This window comes from Dama dama, chromosome 30 (assembly GCF_033118175.1).
Source record: "Dama dama isolate Ldn47 chromosome 30, ASM3311817v1, whole genome shotgun sequence".
Classification (NCBI taxonomy): Eukaryota; Metazoa; Chordata; class Mammalia; order Artiodactyla; family Cervidae; genus Dama; species Dama dama.
Window position 1 is genome coordinate 36,478,451 of NC_083710.1, and position 21,353 is coordinate 36,499,803.

At 40.2% G+C, this 21,353-nt stretch overlaps 1 protein-coding gene across 4 annotated transcripts in view; it reads right to left on the reverse strand.

The window, feature by feature from the left end:
• CDK8 (cyclin dependent kinase 8) overlaps positions 1 to 20,908 on the reverse strand; it is a 72,180-nt gene extending 51,272 nt beyond the window's left edge. For 2 of the 4 annotated variants that reach the window (XM_061133834.1, XM_061133835.1), the window contains exon 1: positions 20,739 to 20,908. In XM_061133834.1, the coding sequence (XP_060989817.1) occupies positions 20,739 to 20,866 (128 nt within the window). In that variant the 5' untranslated portion in view covers positions 20,867 to 20,908. The remainder of the gene's footprint in view (positions 1 to 20,738) is intronic. The other 2 variants (XM_061133833.1, XM_061133832.1) reach the window with 2 other exon arrangements.
• Positions 20,909 to 21,353: the final 445 nt, after the last annotated feature.

Genomic DNA, 21,353 nt, shown 5'->3' on the forward strand with positions numbered 1-21,353 from the left:
AGGGGACATTAAAGAGAGTGACACAAAACCAAAATGAAATTGGGATCAGAATAAATCCACCAGGGATTAGATAGTTCATGTGCAAGGTACTAATTTAAACAGATGGTCAACCCAGGAGTGTAACAGGTTGTTATATCTACTGCTGAGGATGACTTCCTAAACTAGAGCCCTCTGTGGAGAGATTGAGCAGTGGGGAAGGAAAAAAACCAAAGACTAACTCATTCACCCCCTTAACAACCACCTCTGGACTTTATCTTCTTTAAAAACCGCCTTGTGAAAATTTCTTCAAACTGAACTAAAAAAATTTGAATCTGCAATCAGTTCTCTCCCTCACCCCAAGTAGTTACATGTTTTATCTTTTCAAAAAGTTATCAAAAAGAAAGGTAAATGGGAGAATACTTAAAAAAAAAAAACTTAAAAGATGTGTAATTATCAAAAAGGCAACCATCTCTTAAAACTCACCTAATTACCGTCATAATATAACAGTACTTGGTGATGTGTGGAGCACACTTCTTTAACCACAAAGGCACATTAGAGAGGAAAGAGTCACAATCTAGTCATAGTAGTCAGACTATCAATAATAACTGCAGTACAGGGTTCTATATAAAGTACTATAAACACAGGGGATGTTCAGCTATACCTAGAAGGGTTGAAGGAAAGCTTCTACAAGAGTATACTTAAGCAGAAGGTCTCAAGACTAAAGAAGCTTGTCAGGAAAGGAAAGAGGGGTTGGGGAAAGAAATGAGTAGTTACATGAGACACCCCAGGAAGGGGGAACAGCATGAACAAAAATACTGAGTACAGGCAGGGTCTGGCTGCTCAGAGAAGAACAAAGATGAGCAGCAGCTGTGTAAAGTCATGGAAACACGCGGCCAGCCCTGAGGTCCACCTGCTTGCAGAGGAGGGGTGGGAGCAGGACTTTCACGTCAGCTGCCTCCAAGGGATGCAGAGTATGTGTGCCTCACCTCAAGGAGTGTACAAAACAAATGAGGATGACAAGAGAACATTATTACATTTAAAGATATGCAAACAAAGCTAGAGAAAGTGTGTCATGTGACATGACCATAAAGAGGGTACAGCCATGATGAACACTTGCCTTTAACAGATGGGGGGGCGGGTAAGTTAATGGCTGCAAAGGAGTGCTTACAAAAATGAGCAGTGTTTTGGTAAAACAGAGTACTGAACACATATCAAACTTGACTCCCCTCCTACAGCCTACTAAGAATATGGAAAAGGCACAAACGTGTAAAGAAGAAAAATGGGAGAGAAGATGGCATAGAAATATGGAAACTAGAACGAAAGTGGACAAACAGTAACAGATGACAAGGATCCAAAAAAAGTGAAGAAGCTGATAGAAAGCTGAGCACCAACTGGATTTTCGGAGTCAAATCCTCAAAGCTGAGACCTGAGAGGACAAGATCCCTCTGGAAGCAGAGCTGGCTAGGCAAAAGATAAACTGAGGAGAGAGCCTAAGAAGCAGCAGTCAAACACAGAGAAATGTGAAAGAAAAACAAGAGAAATCAGAGAACCAGTCCAGGGAATCCAAATAATTAGGAGTTTCAGAAAAAAAAGAACACAAGAGAGGCAGAAAACTTACAAAGTAATTCAAGAAAACTCCAGCAACTGAAGGACAGGATTTGTAACACTGCAAGCGTTCAATGAGTTCCCATCACAAATGAATGAAAGCCCACCCACATCAAGACACAATATATAGGTATTTCAGAAAAGTGGAGACAAGTGGCAGATTTTACAAGTATCCAGTGAAGATGGGTAATGGGGCCACCTAAAAAGGATCAATGTTATTCAGCCGCGAGAAAGAAGGAAATCCTGCCACTTGTGATAACTCGGATCATGTGTGGATTTTGAAGACCCTATGCTAGGTGAGATAAATCAGACAGATAATATCACTTACATGTGCAGTTTCCTGTAAATAGAGAAAGCAGAAGACTGGTTACCAGGGGCTCAGGGACTGGGCAGGTATTGTTTAAGGATAAAACTTGCAACCCGAAGATAAAAAAAATCCTGGAGATCTATGCACAGCACAGTGTACTATAAACTTCAAAGTTGCTAAGAGACTATATCTTAATTATCTCCATCACAAAAAAAGAAATTGCGTGATGTAATAATTCTAGTTAATGTAATAATTTTCCAGAGCTGTTCAACCTTATCACTGACGTAAACAACGATCTTCCCTTGCCAGATACTTAACCAGCTCTACATGCTCTCAGATTAGGTATTTGGCTATTTCTGAAGCAACACTAGGGAAAGACGGCACTTGTGCTCCCATGGAAATGGCCTTGCCATGTTCTGCAGTAAAACTCCTTGGATCCACAGCTCTCAATAACAATGACAGACCACTTCCTCAAATTACTGGAAGACTGTCAAGCTAGAGACCCAAATTGAGGATTCCTAAGAATCATCCAGAAGACAATCTCAGAATGAGAAACTTCTACCTGAGACCTTTGGATCAAGCGGCCTGAGAGAGACAGCTTCCACACTCAGGAATTTCAGAACAAAATCTAAATAGTTAGAACCAAAGACTGTCAGGCTTTAATCTGCATGCTCTTTTTCAGTTCTTTCCCATCCTCTCTGCTGCTTTAAACTTCTGAATTGTTAACAGACACTTGTTTCTAACAATGATACCCATAATATTGCTCTTTGCACCCCGAGTCACTCCTTGCATGAGTCTTATGCCTGGCTACAATTTGCTCAGAAGTTCACTAAAATTTGCAAACAGGCCAACTGTTGAAATTGTAGCCATTCTTTTAGGTGCAAGTCAGCTCACTCTAGTTCTTGGACACTCAAGTACTAAGCAATTCTCTCAAAGAGCCAACTAAAAACAGTAAACAAGACAAACAGCCCCTGTGATGTCAAACCTAAGATAGTTTGTCTACGCCAAAACCACACTTGGGACCTTGGTGCTTGGATTACAAGTGGTTAATAATCTCTCAGCATTTGCCAGTGTGCTAGAGCTCAGATGTCATCTCCAGAGTCATCTAGTACACAGCCACCTTTACTTCAGAGGGCTCAATAACTAACCTTACAACAAGAAGTATTCATGAAATACTGACTTCAGTTAACAGTAGCTGAGGCTGTCCGAACAGTCTCCTGGTCAGCAGAATCCCAGCACAGAGAGCTGGATTTCATAGAACAATGTCCTCCAGGGCTGAATCTGGCCAAAAATAAGGCCTGAGAAAGTGAAAATAAACCCCACTGATAATCAAATTCTGATATCCCTCAGAAATTAGTGGCAAGGCCAGTAGAAAAGGCAAGCAGGAAATGGAGTTTTGCCCAAGGCTACAACAGAATGGCAAAAGGACTAAAACGGCCCTTTTCTGAGCGATGACTGCTCTGACTGATGAGGACCCAGCTCTGCTTCACTCCTCCTGCTTTGAGCAGAATACTGAAGCACCCAATTACCAAACGACCCACCCCACGACAGGATCCAGCCCATAGGTGGTCTCCTCCTCAGTTCTTCCTTAGAATCATTCCACCCACACTCACCTAGGAAGACCCCCCTGCTCTGGGAGCCAGGTGTGCGCCCGCCCTTGCTGCAGCAGACCAATAAACTCTAGTACTGGTGCATTCCTGCGGCCTGTATCATACAGGATACCCAATTATCTTACACGAAGTTACAATGCATTAAAGCAAACTGAAACAACAGTCCCTTTCATTTAAATCAGGTCAGCTCTCAGAGAACACATTCTAGCTAGCCATGCTACATTTTGCTTAAAATTCCTTTTCAGGTTAACATGTTGGCTCTTTCAGTCATTCTGACAAATGAAATCTGCAACTTTTTGGTTAATTACATTAGTTTATTTAAAAGATTATTACAACTACTAACTCTTGATTTGGGGGGGGGGGGGGGGGCGTTCCTGTGCTTGGCACTGTTATGGTTCCTAAGATATACCAGTGAACAAGACAGACCCAATAGGAGTTACTTCCATGTTTCTCGGCAGCTCCAGATGCCAAGCTCCAGGAAGTTACAAAGATTCTTGTAAACTTAGCTATGAATCTCTCTCCTCTGCATTATTGTGAGCGATTCAAGCTCAGTTTGTTAGCTCTCATACTTCAAATGCATCTTTATCTTGTTTGGAAAAAAAAATACGTAAAGTTTAAAAAGTATTTCTAAGCTTGGAGACTAGAAAGAAACTCCTGGTCCTTTCTGTCTGTTTAGTTACAAGATTACAGTAAAAGGATCAGATACCACTAAATGTATACTTGGAGTACAACACATGAATTTTGTGTGTGTGTGTGAATATTTTTAAATGTTCAGGTATATTCACATGCCTGATGTGATGCTACTTTTAAGAAGAAAATCTTTGGGGCCAAGCAGAAATAAATGGGCAGATATGCAAAATAGCAGGAAAGACCAGTCATTAGGGAGGAAAGGATTACACATTAATTTCTCTTTTCAGTGTTGCTCATTTCTTCTAGCTCGAATATTAAGGAGAAAAAGAATGATTATAAATTACCAGTGCCAAAATATAGTTCTTGAAGTCAAGATGCCATGATTATAACTTTATTCTTCACAGAGCTGTGTTCAAAAAAATGACACTGGGAAGACGATTTAAGAAACATGGGTTGGTTGTTTACTTTGATGGAAAGCCCCACATTTAGTAATATCTGATCACATTACTGTAAATATATTTAAAATGCATATGTAAATACATGCACATATATATACATGTACACCTACACAGATAAAAACTTTCACATACTTGAGATAGACATATATACATCCCAAAATACATGTGTCTACATATATGCAGAGGAAGAGGAAGAAGAAAATAATTTTTTAGTGTTGTTAAGTTACTGACTGGCCATAGTATTGTTTTAACTTAAACAGCTATGAGAGCAATGATACAGGTGCTTCATGAAGAAAAAATGCACCGTGGTTATTTTATAGTTTACATAGCTATGACAGATTATCCTTTATATGGTAAGTGTTGTTCAATAATGACTCAAGCTGTTGTTACATATTCTATGAACAACCAAGAAAATAGGTGATACCTTAAAAACAAAAGACTACTTGAACTTTCAAGATTTGTAGCATTCACAGATCTACAATCTTTTAATTATGCAAAACTAAAATATAGTGAAGAGGTAAAAAAAATTTAACTGTGTGTAAAAACTATGATTTAACAAGTTAACATTCTGAGTGGTTGGAAATCAAGAGAAAAGGCACAATCAACTTCAGGAAAGAAGGGCTATCATCAAAAAATCCACAAACAAAAAATGCTGGACAGGGTGGGGAGAAAAGGGAGCCCTCTGCACTGCTGGTGGGAATGTAAGTTGGTATAGCCACAATGGAGAAGAGCAAGGAAGTTCCCCCAAAATTAAAAATAGAGCTACCATATGAGTTAGCAATCTTAATCCTGGGCATATACCTGGAGAAAATAATAATTCAAAAAGATACATGCACCCCAATGTTCACTGCAGCACTGTTTAGCCAGGACATAGAAGCAACCTAAATGTTCATCAACAGATAAATGGATAAAGAAGATACGGTACATATATACAATGGAATATTACTCAGCCATGAAAAGGAACAAACTTGGGTCATTTATAGTGATATGGATGAACCTATATTCTGTCATACGGAGTAAAGTAAGTCAAAAGAGAAAAACAAATATTGTATATTAATGCATATATACGGAATCTAGAAAAATGGTTCTCATGAACCTATAGGGCAGGAATAGAGGTGCAGATGTAGAGAACAGACTTGTGGACACAAATCGGAAAGGAGGGGGTGGGATGGATTGGAAGTAGCATTAACATATATATACTATAATGTGTAAAATAGGTGGAGGGAAGCAGCTTCATACCACAGGGAGCTCAGCTCAATGCTCTGTGATGACCTAGAGGGTGGGAAGGGGGGCGGGAGGGAGGCCCGAGAGGGAGGGGATATGTGCATACACATAGCTGATTTACCCTGTTGTACAGTAAAAATGAATACAACATTGTAAAGCAATTATATTCCAATTAAAAAATAAAGTATATGGGACGATATGCATAGTTCATGTATGTGTGAACACTACATCATTCTATTTATTTATTTAAAATCTTCACCACACCAAGTGGCATGTGATTGATCTCAGTTCCCCAACCAGAGATTAAACCCTCAGCCTCCGCAGCAGAAGCATGGAGTTTTAACCACTTCCCATCATGGAAGTCCCAAAAAGGAAACAAGTATCCTCAATTTTTTACATCCAAAGGGTCCTAGAAACAATGCCCCTGACCTTCCACTCTGTGCCCAGGGCTGACTATACTTCAAATCTATCCCTTCAATTTCCAAGTTGAAAGACCCAAATCCTTTCAGTTTATATACTATGGTACTCTTCTCCAATCATTTTATCATATTTGCCTTTCTCCAGAGCTACTCTAGTTCTTGTCTTCCTACCACACGACGATGCTTGTCAAAAGCAAAAAGGTCTCGTGATTTTGTACAATGGTAGGATTACATTTTCCACTTTGTTGTCAACACACGGTCTAATGATACAGTGAACAGAGTAGTCCCCCCTTTCCAGACCCCCTTTTTGTGGTCAACCACAGTCTGAAAATACTAAACGGAAAATAAACAATTCGTAAGTTTTAAACTGCATGCCGTCCTGAGCAGCATGATGAAATCTTGCATCTCGCCAAGGATGAGGATCACTTCTCTGTCCAGTGTACCATGCTGTGTACATTTAGTATATGAGAGAACACAGGAAATACGCTACTATCCAAGGTTTCGGGCGTCTGCCAGGAAGCTTGGAGCGTATCCCATCTGGATAAGGGGGGGACTACTGTTTCATCTGCTCAACTCCTCGACACATGTGTTTTTCTAGAGATAACTACCCCTGCAATTCTCTGGAACCCACTCACACACTTTCAACAACAACAAATGTATTGGTACAACCAGATCCTATCAATAAGCACCGTTTACTGAGCTGGGCATCAACACTGCACTGAGTTAGAGCAATGACAAATGTCTCAATCTATAGAATGGGTCGTCTGGTCACCTGAAATCAACAAATATTTATAGTACTTACTATCTACCCTGTACTGGCAAATACAGGCAAGTCTCTTATAGCATGAGTTTTTACAACACAACATGATTATAACATCACCAATTAATTAGGGGGGAAAAGTCTCTACACAAAGGCATTATTACGATGCAAACTGGAATCAGCACAGAGTAAACAGGAAATATAATAGTTGCATGCAAAGAATATGCACACACAGATGCATTGTTTGACTGTCTGGGTGTTCTTCTGGAATGGAATTGTTTTGTTTACCCAAGCATTCTTTTATTCTTTTACCACTGGCAATGGTAGCAAGACTGCTACCATTCTTTTATTCTTTTACCACTGGCAATGGTAGCAAGACTGCTCAAACAGGGACAAAGGTTGGGGAACCGCAACCTTCTGAGTAGACTAAATGGTAAGGAAGCAAAGTTTATTTCTGTCCTGCTTAGTCAACAGATGCATTCCTCTTAGAACACAACTACAAAAATAGTTATATCATAGCCAAGTCCAACAAAAGCCCTCTAGCACCCATACCCCAGTGAAAGAGCTGTTTTCATTAGAGATTTTTCTAAGAGATTTCTCAGAAACACAACCATGACATCATAGGCAGACGCATTGTAAGTTACTATCTGCAAAAAGACATATTTAGGAAAACTGCCTACTAATAAACATCACAAATTCTTCCTGAAAAATACAAATTAGCATAATTGGGCACTGGAGAAATAGTGGAACCACAAACAATAGAACCAGTGAGATTAATTTAATAAATACATTAAAATATGTATAATTTACATGGCCCTATGAGAGCCTGAAAACTTTCTTTACATGCTTTATCATCTACTATACAAAGGATCTCTGTGGGATGAATCTGTTTTTATAGACAAGAAATCCACAGTGCTCAGAAAGATTAAATGAATTGATCCAGCTGGTATACTGCATGTCAATCTCATATCTAATACTGCTATGAGAATAAAAATTAGTTAAGTGTTCTTACCCATAAGGATAGCTATATTAAAAAAAAAGGTTGGGGTGGGAAGAAAGTGTTAACAAAGATGTAGAGAAACTGGAACCCTTGTGGGTTGCTAGTGGGAATGTAAAATGGTGGCCACTGAGGACACAGTCTGGTGGTTACTCACAAGGCCAGCATACACATACCATATGATCCAGAAATTCCACTCCTAAGTGTATATCCAAATTCCACATTTGTATGTATATCCTAGGCGCATGTATATCCAAGGAACTGAAAGAAGGGACTCAGATGCACACCAATGTTCATAGCTGCCTTACTCATAATAACCAAAAAGTGGAAACAACCCAACTATCCAACAACTGATGAATGACAGACAAAATGTGATACATGCTAAATCATGGATGGGCCTTAAAAACATTACATTAAGTGAAAGAAGCCAGTCACAAAAAACCACATATTGTATGATTTCATTTCAATGAAATGTCCAGAACAGGCAAATCCAGACAGAAAGCAGATTAGCGGTTGCCTAAGGCTGGAGGGTTGGAGGGTAAGTGGAACGACTGCTAATGGGTGCAGGGTTTCTTTTGGGGGGATGAAAATATTTTAAATTAGATTGTGGTGACAACCACACAACTCTGTGAATATACTAAGAACAGTGAACTTTACACTTAAAACAGGTGAGCTGGACGGTATGCGAATTATACCTCAATAAAGCTATTAGAAAGCTTTATGAATGTATAAAAATGTATAACTTCTTGATAGGTTTCACTAATATTTTCTGCATGAAGACAACTAGTATTGAATTTCTCTACTTAATACACTGCAACTAACTCAAAAGTACTTTTTAAAACACTTAAAAATGAGTCACTATTTTAACAAATGTTATCTTACATTCCAAAACATTTCAGGGATAATCATAGTACAGAATTTCACCAAGGAAAAACATAATTGTGCTGCATTCTGATTTGAAAATCAGCAAGCATACTTAAATTTGGTGAGTTCAGTTTTACAAAGTGCAATGGAAATAGAGCAAATGCTACATGATCCAAGTCAAATAAAGGTTAAAAAGTGGTAAGGTTGATTAGTATTTCTGGCTTGCATTGAAAACTTCAAGCATTTAAAGTTAACATCAGGTTGAATCATCTTTCAGAACCTAATGGTTCCATCCCTTCAAAAAAACAAAGTGCAGAAGAGCAACAGGTGAAGTAGGAGATGTGTATGCTACTCTGACAGGCTTCTTTATGGTTTTCAAGTATGCACGTCCAAGCACAAGTCAAGGCTCTGAGGAGGTTAGCTAGTCTTGGCTAAAAACAGGACAATAGTAACTTTCGGTTCCAGGGTATCTGGTTTAAACTCTCAAGAAGTGCGGGACGCATCCGTACTAAAATAGGTTTTCAGATAAAAAGATGAAATGTTTGCATACTTTTTCAGCTTCTTATCTGCCTATAAGAAGTAAGTACTCAGTGTGTATGCCCAGAAGTGGGATTGCTGGACTAGTGGGACTTTTGAACTCTGTGGGAGAAGGTGAGGGTGGGATGTTTCAAAAGAACAGCATGTATACTATCTATGGTGAAACAGATCACCAGCCCAGGTAGGATGCATGAGACAAGTGCTCGGGCCTGGTGCACTGGGAAGACCCAGAGGAATCGGGTGGAGAGGGAGGTGGGAGGGGGGATCGGGATGGGGAATACATGTAAATCCATGGCTGATTCACATCAATGTATGACAAAACCCACTGAAATGTTGTGAAGTAATTAGCCTCCAACTAATAAAAAATAAATAAATAAATAAAAAGTAAGTACTTTCCGACTTCTGTTGAGCAGAAATTATGTACATGAAGAACACGTTTAGCTGAGCTTAAGACTTTTAAAAAAACTCTCTTCCAAATTCGTAAAACACATCAGAACTATCTTATAATCAGCTGCCTGCCTACCGACATAAACAATTACCACTGCTGAATACACAAAGTTAAGCAATTCCACTGGCAACAGAAGAGGGTTAAGCTTTCTGTCCACAGAGGCAAGCCCAGAGGGGAATACGACTGAGACAGGGGACAAGGAACAAAGAACAAGGTCAAAGTCAAAATCATCAGTACAAAACAGAAAAAAAGCAAGCCAAAAGGGGTGAAAAGGAAAAGACTGGGTCAGTGCTGGTCAGGGAATGAAAAGATGACCAAAGTCAAGCAACAGGAAACAGAGAGAAAGATCATTTGAGCAACAGAGGAGTACACGCAGTCAGGGCTGAACAGGTGGCTGGAGGGAGACACTACATCAAGAGCTCCAGGCACATGGGACAGGAAGAGAGGTCAGCAGCAGTGTTCAGCCGCAACAGAGAAATCTCATGAATGTGAACATAAAATAACATGTGAACTTCATAGTGACTGTAATTTTAAATGTCCACAAGTCTTAATTTCTTTATGACAACCAGCAATCTAAAATACCCAGGACTATGCAGCCAAAGAAAACCTACAGCAAAGTTTCCAAAAGAACAATCGAAACAATTCTGACTCTACAATGCATTTAACCCCCATGATTCAAACATGTTATTATTGTATTTATTCCCATTTCTTCCTTCCAGATTAAGTTTTGTTTTGGGAGTTTGGATGACAGTGTAATTGGTGCAAACTTTCTTGAGGACATAAGACTGGATCTCAGAAGAGCCTGAAGCCCAGGCCTGTTAAAGAGATACTCCTGGGAAACTGACCTGCACTGCAGCAGTCTACCAGTGATGTGCTGGGGTCATGTATCACTTGTGCTTGGCACGCTGATCAGTCTCTAAAACAGTTGAGAGAAGCCAGGAGGGAGCTTCCCTTGCTTCATGCACACTTCGCTCCTTGCCAGTGGTATCCTCCACAGCAAACCTCCCTATGGGGAAGGCTCTGGGGACCTGGGCAGTTCTATCTCCACCTGAGAGAATGCTGTATGCAAAGACTGATATAAAGGACATTTACTGCAGTACTGTTTAAGAGCATTAAAAAGCAAAGAAAAGAAAACAATCTAAACGTCTTCAATTGGATCTGTGTATCACTAATACAGTATGTTCATAAAACAGAATGACAAGCTGCTGAAGTGAACTGATTATGGCTGTTGTGTGCATGCTCAATCGCTCAGTCACGACCAACTCTGTGTGACCCCATGGACTGTAGCCATCTTCAGAACATAAAAACTGAGAAAAGCAAGGAACAAAACATACGTATACGCCATCAAAGAATTTGTGTTTAAAGATGACGACATACAGACCTTTCTAATTTCTACATGTAACCCAGCAGCCACTGATAAATGTGACTTCATAAAAATAAGAGTTACACATAAAAAATAATACCATAAACCAAGTCCAAAGATGTTTGTGTCCACAAGCTGGACTGCATACACAAGAAACACATCTAAGTGGACAGCTCTGCAAGAAGAAATGGGTGACTGGAGGAGAAAGAGATGAGAGGACTTAAGTTTTCACTTCCTCAGTAAACTTACCTTTTTTACATATGCATGTACTATCTGCTTAAAATGAATGAAGTATTAAATTTTAAAGTCGACCCAGACATCCACCTGCTTCCACTTGCACACACACAGGAGGCTGACAACGACTGTCCCTAAAGAGGGGGACTGCTGTCTTCCCGCATAGCCTTACATTCTGCTTGATTATTTATCCTGAGAGCTTATTAATTTTATAATGTAATCTTATAACAGAAATATACCTGTTGAAAGAATACAATCTTTGACCCTAAAATTCCACTGCAAGAACTTGATATTATATTGAAGAACTGTAGTCATATTTTCTAGGAGCTTCTTTGCTCACTGCAATGGCCAAAATTTAGAGACTACTTAAATTTCATCTATCACTAGAGAACTGGTTAACTGGATACATATTTACATATAAATCTGTGTGTATATCAAAATAATGTGATGCCCACAATAATTAAAACTAAGGATTTAGAGCTATACTCACAGACATGGAAAGATGCATAATACTCTCGAATGAAAAAATATAAGGTCATAGGAGATTTCATTCATTGTTTTCTCCACCACAGCCCTATCCCACTTACTACAAGTAACTGTTTACTTGCTTGTGCCCCTCAAAGTCTTTAAGTTCCCTAAAGACTTACAACTGTGGCCTGTCCACTGCTGAATCACCCATACCTGGCACAGAACCTGGAACCTGGCATATTACAGGCGTTCAGTGAATAGCTACCAAATAAACTATAAATACACAAATTTGCCTTCCCCCCATTACAGCTAAAGAGAAACTATAATGGAATGTCAAATATTTAAATGATTTAATTTTACATTTAAAAGAACCTTTAATGTTAAGTCAACAGTAGAAAACAAACGTAAGTACTCCTTACTGTGTGCTTAACACTTTCTTGGGAACTGTGTATAAATTGAAATTTTTTGCAAACTGAGTCCCAGGATAAGTTTGTTAGGATAGATCCCTTACTTAAAGGACTTCTTTCATAAAGTGAAAAAGCTCCAAACAAATGTGTTTATCCTACATGAGCTTAAAATTTTCATGAGATTTATTGGCTTTCCTTAAAACAAGCCACATAAAAATAATTTTTCAATACCTACCTCCTCTTTTCCCCAAAATACTGACTTGTTTAATATAAACTATGATACCACTGTTTGACAAGTTTGGGTTTTTTTTAAATCCCTTAGTTCTCTAGACAACCTATAAAATTCAGGTGTATCGAAACACTCACAGCAGGCATCCTGATGTGAGGAATTCCTCTCCTTAGGATGACTGTTTACTAGAACTCATGGGTTATAATAAAGTTATACATTTTAAAGAGCTTGTCTGGAAAGATGAGTAACTTGAGTTATGTTGAGCACCTGTTAAACTGCATAATTTATTCACATAACAAAAGAAAATTTCAAATATGAAACAATCACAGAGCTTAAATAAAATTAAATGCCAACTTTGGTTGAGACTAATTATATTTTCCTTAAGTTTAAAAATAAAGGTTTGATCCCCATTTAAACTGATGCATTGGCAAGGTATACTTTAGAAAATACTTTATTTTTTGTAGTGGCTCAATTTTTCAAATACCTTTTTTCAATTAACAAAGCTTGCATCTGGCCTTTGGTTTTGTTCAAGTCTGTTCCTGGTATTAATTTAGCCAGCCCATCAAACTTAGCTTCTGTGGGTATTTTCACAAGACACTACTTTTTTATTTCAAAATATGCTCAAGTTTTTAAGTTTAGCAATTTTAAAAGGAAAATTCTCAGATATCAATTTTAGGTACACCAAAAATAAAAAAATATTAAAATACCTGTCAACATTTGGCAATATGCCAGGAAGTAAGGGGAACACAATTACTGCTCTAGAGGAAATTTATACTATCCAACCCATGAACATTCACCAGAAAAGACCCAAAGGACATATAAACAGTAATCACATACACAGTGAAGTAGTTACAGAATAATCTATGAAAAGCTAACTATGTGTTGTGTGGTGATGAGTGAAGAGAGGATTATTGGAGTTGTACTTTAAGAAAAAGTAGTTAGGATTTCTGAACCGATGTCAGAACCGATTTCAGCTGAGGGAAAAAAATGCCCAGCAACAGGTGCTGCCTGAGAATAAGTTCAGAAGGGCAGTCTGATTTAATGGATGAGGAGCAGTTGCATTAATCTGAATTTCAGAATCACTATGATATAGACTAGTGTGTCAACAATGTCCTGGGGACAAAGTGTCCTGGAAATTAAGGTGTCCAGGGCTTGCGGACAAAGGACAAATCCTGGTTCTAAACCAAAGTCAAGGTAGACAGACTCAAAGTGATTCTCAGCTGCTTTCAAACATTTGGCAGTTTCTCAAAAAGCTAAACAGTTACCATATGACTCTGGGTATATGCCTAAGAGAACCCACAACAGGTATCTACACAATAATTCACACATGAAGTTTCACAGCAGCATTATTCAAAACAGCCAAGAAGCAGAAACAATCCAGATGTCCACCAAGTAATAAACGGATACACAAAACATGGACTATCCATACAAGGCAATAGTTTTCAACCACAAAAAGGAATGAAATACTGATGCATGCACAACACAGATGAATACTGAAAACACTATGCTAAGTAAAAGACACAAATGGCCACATACTGTGTGCTTTCATTTACATGGAATGTTCAGAATAGGCAACTCCATGGAAAAAAGAAGTAGGTGAGCGGTTGCCAGGGCCTGGGAATAAGGGGAACTGTGGAGCGACTACTAACCGATGTGGAGTTCCTTCTGACCGGAGAAAAATGTTCCGGCATAGATAGCAGTGATAATGGCACAGCTTTGTGAACAGACTAAAAGCCAGTGGGCTGCACACTTTGAAAGGGTGAATTTTATGGTATGTGATATATCTGTTTTAAAAACGGGCATTTGTTCTGCGATGACACACCTGAACGACATGACATAACTCTATCAGTAAAAGTAGCTTACTACAGCAGGGGCTGGATTTGTGACTTTGACAATCACTACACTAAAGAATCTTGAGGAAATTATACTAAAGGGTCTTTAAATATTAAGATCAAAATAACGAGTGAAAGTCACTTTTCAGTGACAACTTCAAGAACTGCCTTGGGGTGACAAGAGATATTTAAAGACAAAAAATATCACAGTAGTTTCAAAGAGATGGCCAAGGCCTACTTAAGCTGCTGTGAAGGAAAGGATATACAAACTGCTCTGAAGGAGCTAAGGACAGTAGGATTTCCATTCTCTAGCAGCAGCTAAGAACAGAAAAAGCATTAAAAAAAAAAAAAAACCCAGACAACAAGGATTCATTCAACAATGTAAGACATGACAAGAAAAATGACACTAGCCACAGGGGAAAAAATATATATTTATCAACACTGATTTGGCATATACAGTTCCCTTACATATGGTTATTTCAAGTGTTTGTAAATCATAATTCTGGACACAGTTGCCAAGAGGACAAATTTTTGAAAAAGCAGGTAAGTTTGCAAATGACCAACAATAACTTATAATAATATATCATTATTTCTGTTTTCCTGGCTGATATTCAGTATGCTGGAAGCCCCCTCCCTACCACCTCTTTACACCACCGAGAGTCCCAGCAAGAGGAAGTCCCCCTCCGAACTGCTGCCACCACCATCTCAGCAGCTAGAAAATTCTGGCTCCCTACTCCTAACAGAAGTGAGGCCAGAGGAAGATCATCTACTATTGGGAGTCATAAGCCAAAGGCTGTCCTGCCGTGGCAGTTCACACGTGAGCGCTACTCCTAAACCAGACACCTGGACTTCAGAGGCAGCTTGTGCTCTGATGCACCAATGTTCTTAAGGTGGCAAACTGCCTCAGAGACAATGAATGTGCTCTGTGTGCATGCGCGCTTAGGTGCTCAGTCATGTCCGACTCTTTGCAACCACGTGGACTGTAGCCCGCCAGGCCCCTCTGTCCATGGGGTTTTTTTCATGCATGAATACTGGCGTGGGTGGCCATTTCCTGCTCCAGGGGATCTTCCCAAGCCAGGCGGGGTTATTTGCCACTGTGCCACCTCCGTGCTGATAAAGTTATCCCTGTGCTGAATCGGGGGCCTCATCAGGTTCAGTGCAGACAAGGGAACATCTGCAGCGCATGTGTGGAGCACTACGCACGCAGCAGGAGCTTGAAGACGCTGGCAACAGGCAGGTACAGGGAGGGAAGGCATGGGAAGAAAGAATCCAAACCCACAGCCTGTGCTGGGGTCTGTAAGAGCACAACAGAAAGCACTCTTTTGTCCTCCTGAAATGTCCTTTCTGAGGAGACCTTCCCTTTCCTCTCATGGTCAACAGAGTGCTGCCCTCTGTGAGGGGCTTCCCTGAAAGCAGAGAAGCTGGGAGCCCCACATCTGTGTCCCAAGAGCACCTGGTATTGATTATTATAGTGCTTATTCAATTACTACAGCTTATTTACATGTTTGTTTCCTCAGCAGGTATCTTCTCAAATAATGGAGTACTTTATTCATCTTTGCACTGTCAATACCTTGGACAGTGCTTGGCAGATAGAAGGATCCAGTAAATATTTGCTGAATGAATGAGGGGATGGACTTCTTTCAATGTTAGAAGAAACTGTAAAACAAACAAATCCAAAATGAATTAATTTGCCAGTCTTGCTACTAAGAAAATCGGATTTAAGAATGACACCTCAGAGAGGCCTAACCTGTGGATCTGAATTCACTGAGTATCTAAAACAGGTAAGTTCAACGGCCAGCAGGTAAGAAACGCACAATGAATGTTCTGCCTGTCCCTTTCCATCACAGGTTTTAAATGTTACAAGGAATATTCCTTACCGGACATGCAAAATCCCCAGTAACAGGGATTATTACATGCTGGATTTGCCACATCTGACATCTAAAGAAATACTTATATCAAATTCAAGCTAGATACTGGGTTCAGCGATATTCAGAAGAAAACTATCAGAATCCTTCAGGGGAAGACAGGGTTCCAACCAAGTTCTGATCACAGTTAAGGAATTAAAGCCGACTCACAGCATCAGTGCAGATCAGAGAAGTCTCTCATGCTAGCCACCAAGTGAGTGGTGCACAATAGTGGGGGAGCCACATGAACCTGGCACCTTCACAGGTAAACGGAGGGGATGCTACAGTGGGATAAAAGACATGCTAGGTGTGGGAGCTGACAAGTCTTTGGAAGTTACCTGTCTTCTCATTGGCGGTTGATGAGAATCCACATTAAAGCATGAGACTAAGAAACATGGAAGTATATTACTGCTTAAGGTAAAATTTTTGTCTTAGTAGTTGTTTACCTGATCTTGCAAAAGTATTTTCTAGTCATGATTTTTACTTCTTCAAATTACAGTACTAGGAAGTCCCAAAAAATTATCAACTGAAACCCTGTAATCTTAGAAATAAAGAAACAAAGGTCTACAAGGACAAATGACTTGCCCAGGGTCACACTGGTGATCAGAGGCAGAGTCTGAACTCATACTCAATTCTCCAGTCTCCCCAACTTAACAGTTCATCCTAACACACACACACACACACACACACACACAATAAACAGAAACACCCACATAGTTATATACTTACTTTTGCAGCATTAGAAAAAACTAAGATTGTTCAGAAACATACTAAGAAAGTATAAGTTAACTAAAAAGACTAGCCCAGGAATAAGGCACTCACGTTTTCTGAATGACTCCCTAAAACACCAAATCCTCATGACTATGCTTATATTTATCTTAATACAAAGCATGATGGATAAAAGCATGGGTCTGGAGTAAGAGATTGCTTGTAACCCCCCAATTCCAGCTCTGATATTTAATTAGTTATGTAATCATGGACAAATTTGTTTCACCTTTTAAACCTCCATTTCCTCAACTGTAAAACTGAAAAAACACAACTGACTGGTGTGGTACCTATGAGGATTCAACAGATGATGGCTGTCAAGGCTTTGCCCAGGTCCTAAGATTCACTCAGTAATTTAGCTATTACTGTTACTATTTCTGCCTACTAATCTCTGTGCTGTCTACAAAAGTGCCCCAACAAATGCTTTCTGTGTATTTCCCTCCTCTCTTCTACCTTTCTCTCTCTCTCTCTCTCTCTCTCTCACACACACACACCCCCAATTATCCAACCCCCAAATCCCAAGCCCAGTTTTTGTTCTTTTGAACAAAGAGTACAGAAGACTAAGAACCCTATTCAAGAAATTCTTTTTGCTTTTCTTTTTTGGAGGTCAAACTCTTATCCCAAATTAATTTTTAAATTCTACAATGCCCAGTGCCAATAATGAGAACTTAGAATTTAAACACAAAAATTGTTTTCTGGTTCTCACACTTTTCTATTCCTTTGAACAAGACAGGTTTGGTTGCCTAAATTCTGCAAAAAAGGAAAAGCAATTGACTCAGAAAGAAAAAGAATCCCCTTGTTTTCCACTGACTACCCTTTTGGTGTTAAGGCACAAAGGATGCTCTCAATCTCATTTATGGTGACAGTGAGAGCAAATTATTCCCAAGATTTATTGTACATTTATGTTTTAACTCTACTAGAACCTGAAATTAACAGTATAGGTCCCTTTTCCCTGCATGTAATCATGCTTCAAAGGACTCCCCCTTCCCCACATTCCTTAAAATGCCTTGGTATACTTAGTATACTGGCAGGAGAGTGTTACTACTACTTAAAACCAAAGATCTGACCAAATTGTTTATTTCCTAAAACAATAATTTAAGAAGCTAACTCCTCTCATATAAATTCCTTTACGAATTAATCATGTCTAGGATGCTCACTGGACAACATTAAAGATACATTTACATATGTTCATTTTAATAGTCAAATGACAAAGGGGACACAAGAGATGAGATGGCATCACCAACTCGATGGACATGAGTTTGAGCAAACTCTGGGAGATACTGAAAGACAGGAAAGCCTGGGGTGCTGCAGTCCATGGCGTCTAAAAGTCGGACACAACTGAGTGACTGAAATGAACTGACATCAAAACAAAATTTATTTCATTTTATTTAAATCTGAGTACTCTCTTTGAAGGTGTTACTGTCTAGGATCCTAGAGTTCTCTGAAATCTCAGCTGCAGAATATATAATTTCATTTGAAAATAAATCAATACTAGAACCAAACTATCTGATCATCTTTTTATAAAAGATTAAATAGCCACAAATTTTATTTTACCTGGACTAAAATGCATTAAATTACATTTCACTGACATAAGATCAAAAAAGCTTCATAAATATAATACTGCATTTTACCAGAGTGAGGTTATAAGAAGCCAAACCGAAAAATATTCCCTTTGGAGCACAGAAACTGTTGAAAGTAATTTTAAAACTCTCTTGACATTTGATCCATTTTTTAAAAAAGTTTTTCCTATGAACAAAATCATTAATGGCTACTGAAAAACAAGCCCGAGGAATTATAAACAAAAAGTTAATGTTTACAAATGCAATGCTACCTGGCTATCATTAATAAAGAAATGTTCATATACCTACATCCATCTATTTTTAAATTGTACATATTAAATTTAAATCTCCTAAAGTTATCCTAAATGAAAACTTGACCAGAAGACATGAAATGTGGTCAAAAGTACCTCCTGCCAGTAAACAACATTACAGTTTTTAATAAAATGTTCAAAGTTAATAAAATTTAGATGTTTTATTAAAATAGTAATTTATGAAAATAGAACTTTTTTTCAGAGAGATCAAAAAGAATTTAAGGTCACCAGAATTTTATAGAACAGATGACAGACTGGTCAAATGTACTACAATGTCTAACCTCATGGGATCGGGCATTTTATGAACATGCCCCAAATTACATAATACTGGGGGACAGGGAGAGAGTATAAGGCTCTTAAAAACATTGTATAGGAAGTTAACAAGGATAATTTTTTAAATATGTACTTTATTACAGAGTAATACTTCAATGAGAAACATAATTAAACAAGAGTCAGCAGTATCTCCAGACAGTGATTTCTCAAATGTCACCCAACTATCCATTCCACTAAAAAGTACTTTTGAATACATGCAGCACCTACAGGATCAAGTTTTCAACTCCCTATCTTTGCAGATACCAGTACTGCTTTATTGCTGCATACAAGCACTGAAACTTATATTCCAAACTAATTAGAATTACTATCTTCTTCCTTAGAGTCCATTTTAAGGTATTTTAGAAAGATACCCCAGTAAATCTAAGAAAAACATTGACTACATAGCTCCTTCCTTTTCCAATATCGAGAATACTGAAGTATTTATAAATATGGCTTCCCCCCAACCCAGGTAACTTCAGCTTTACGAATGGTTTCATTTTTTTAAGCACTAACACCGTTCTGAACATATCCTCCCATCTAATCTGTTGAAAAAAGCAATTATTTTAAACGTTAAACTGCAGCTTAACCAAACTAAGAGTGATGTTCAAGTAAACCTACTTTGTTTATAATAAAATCTAAAGATTATATAAGCTTTGACGTCCTTTCCAGCCTTTTCCTATAGTGTCAAAGGTGGGAAAGACAACATCCGTTTTTACAAGAGGAAAACTAGGAGTTAACAGATTATATTTCTCAACTAAGAAATGTCTTCTCTTTTGTCAACATTACAAGACATTCATCTACTGACAAAGGAAAAATGAACAGTTCACTTGCCGGTTTAGGAAACTAAACTGGGACCATTACCAGCCACAGACTTAATTATTTCTAGGTAAGAACATTTAAAGCAAAGAGACTATTTAAAGTTCCTTGCCAACTGCTAAACTGGGGGTGGGGGGCTCTGAATAAGACACCCCTATTAGTCACTCGCCTTTTTCCCCACCACCCACCCTGCACCAAATCCTCATTGTTCTAGGAAAACTCGCAGCTAATGATAGCTAAACAGCAACTGCTACGTTTCTGCCGCAGGTGATCGATCACCGGGAGGAACTCTTCAGAACCACACGGACTTGCTGCTTTCTTCCCCACAAATAAAACCCAAATGGGGTCTTAAATGCATCACCAACCTGTGCCAGGGAAAGGATCCCAGGTTCCCTTCCGGGCTGATGCATGTCAGTCCGCAGGCGGGTAAAGGGTCCCCTAATAAATCGACCCCTCCCTCCAAGATCATTTAAGCTGACATTTTAAAGGAACATTTAAAGAAATCTGGCACCAAAGCCCTTGAAAAGTACAGAGCCCGTGGATCAGACGCTCCTCCTCCCGACGAGCGGCGCCCGGAGACCACTGGAGCGGCTCGCGGGGTGGGGGTGGGGGTCTCGCGCAGGCTCGGCCCCCTTCGGGCACCATGTCCTCCAGGAGCCCGGCCCGCGGGAGGCTGCCCACCTGCTCCGCCGACACTCACCCATCCTTCCGCTTGGCTTTGTAGACGTGACCGTAAGTGCCTCGGCCAACTTTGCAGCCCTCGTATTCAAACAGGTCCTCGACCCGCTCCCGCTCGCTGCTCAGCTTCACTTTAAAGTCATAGTCCATTGTCACGGCCGGCGGGGCCGGGGAGCTGGGGTCGCGGCGCCGCGGCGCGGGGGCGGGGGCCCTCCGGGAGGCTCCGGCAGCCGCGGCCCCCGGGAAGCCGCCCGCTCTACACCCGGCGGCCGCAGCGCCGGCCCGGCCGCGGCGGCAGGAGCAAAAGGAGGCCCCGCGAGGGCGCCGGGGACATCCAGCGGGGCGGCGGGGCGGGGGCCGGCCGGGGTGGGGTGGGGGGGACACACGCCGAGGAACCCGGGGGCGCAGGAGGGCAAAGGACCGGGGCTGGGGGTGGGGAGTGCGGTCGCTGCCCTTGTCCCCGCGGGCTCCGGGGCTCCGGCTCCTGCGCTCCGGCCGTGCGCTCGGCCCCCGCGGCGGGCGACGGCGCGGCGGGCTCTCCCTCGGAGGCTCGCGCCTAGCCGCGCTCACACACGCTCACGCTCGCTCCCTCGCTCGCTCTCCCGTCCACTCAGACAGAAAGGCAGCGCCGCACAAC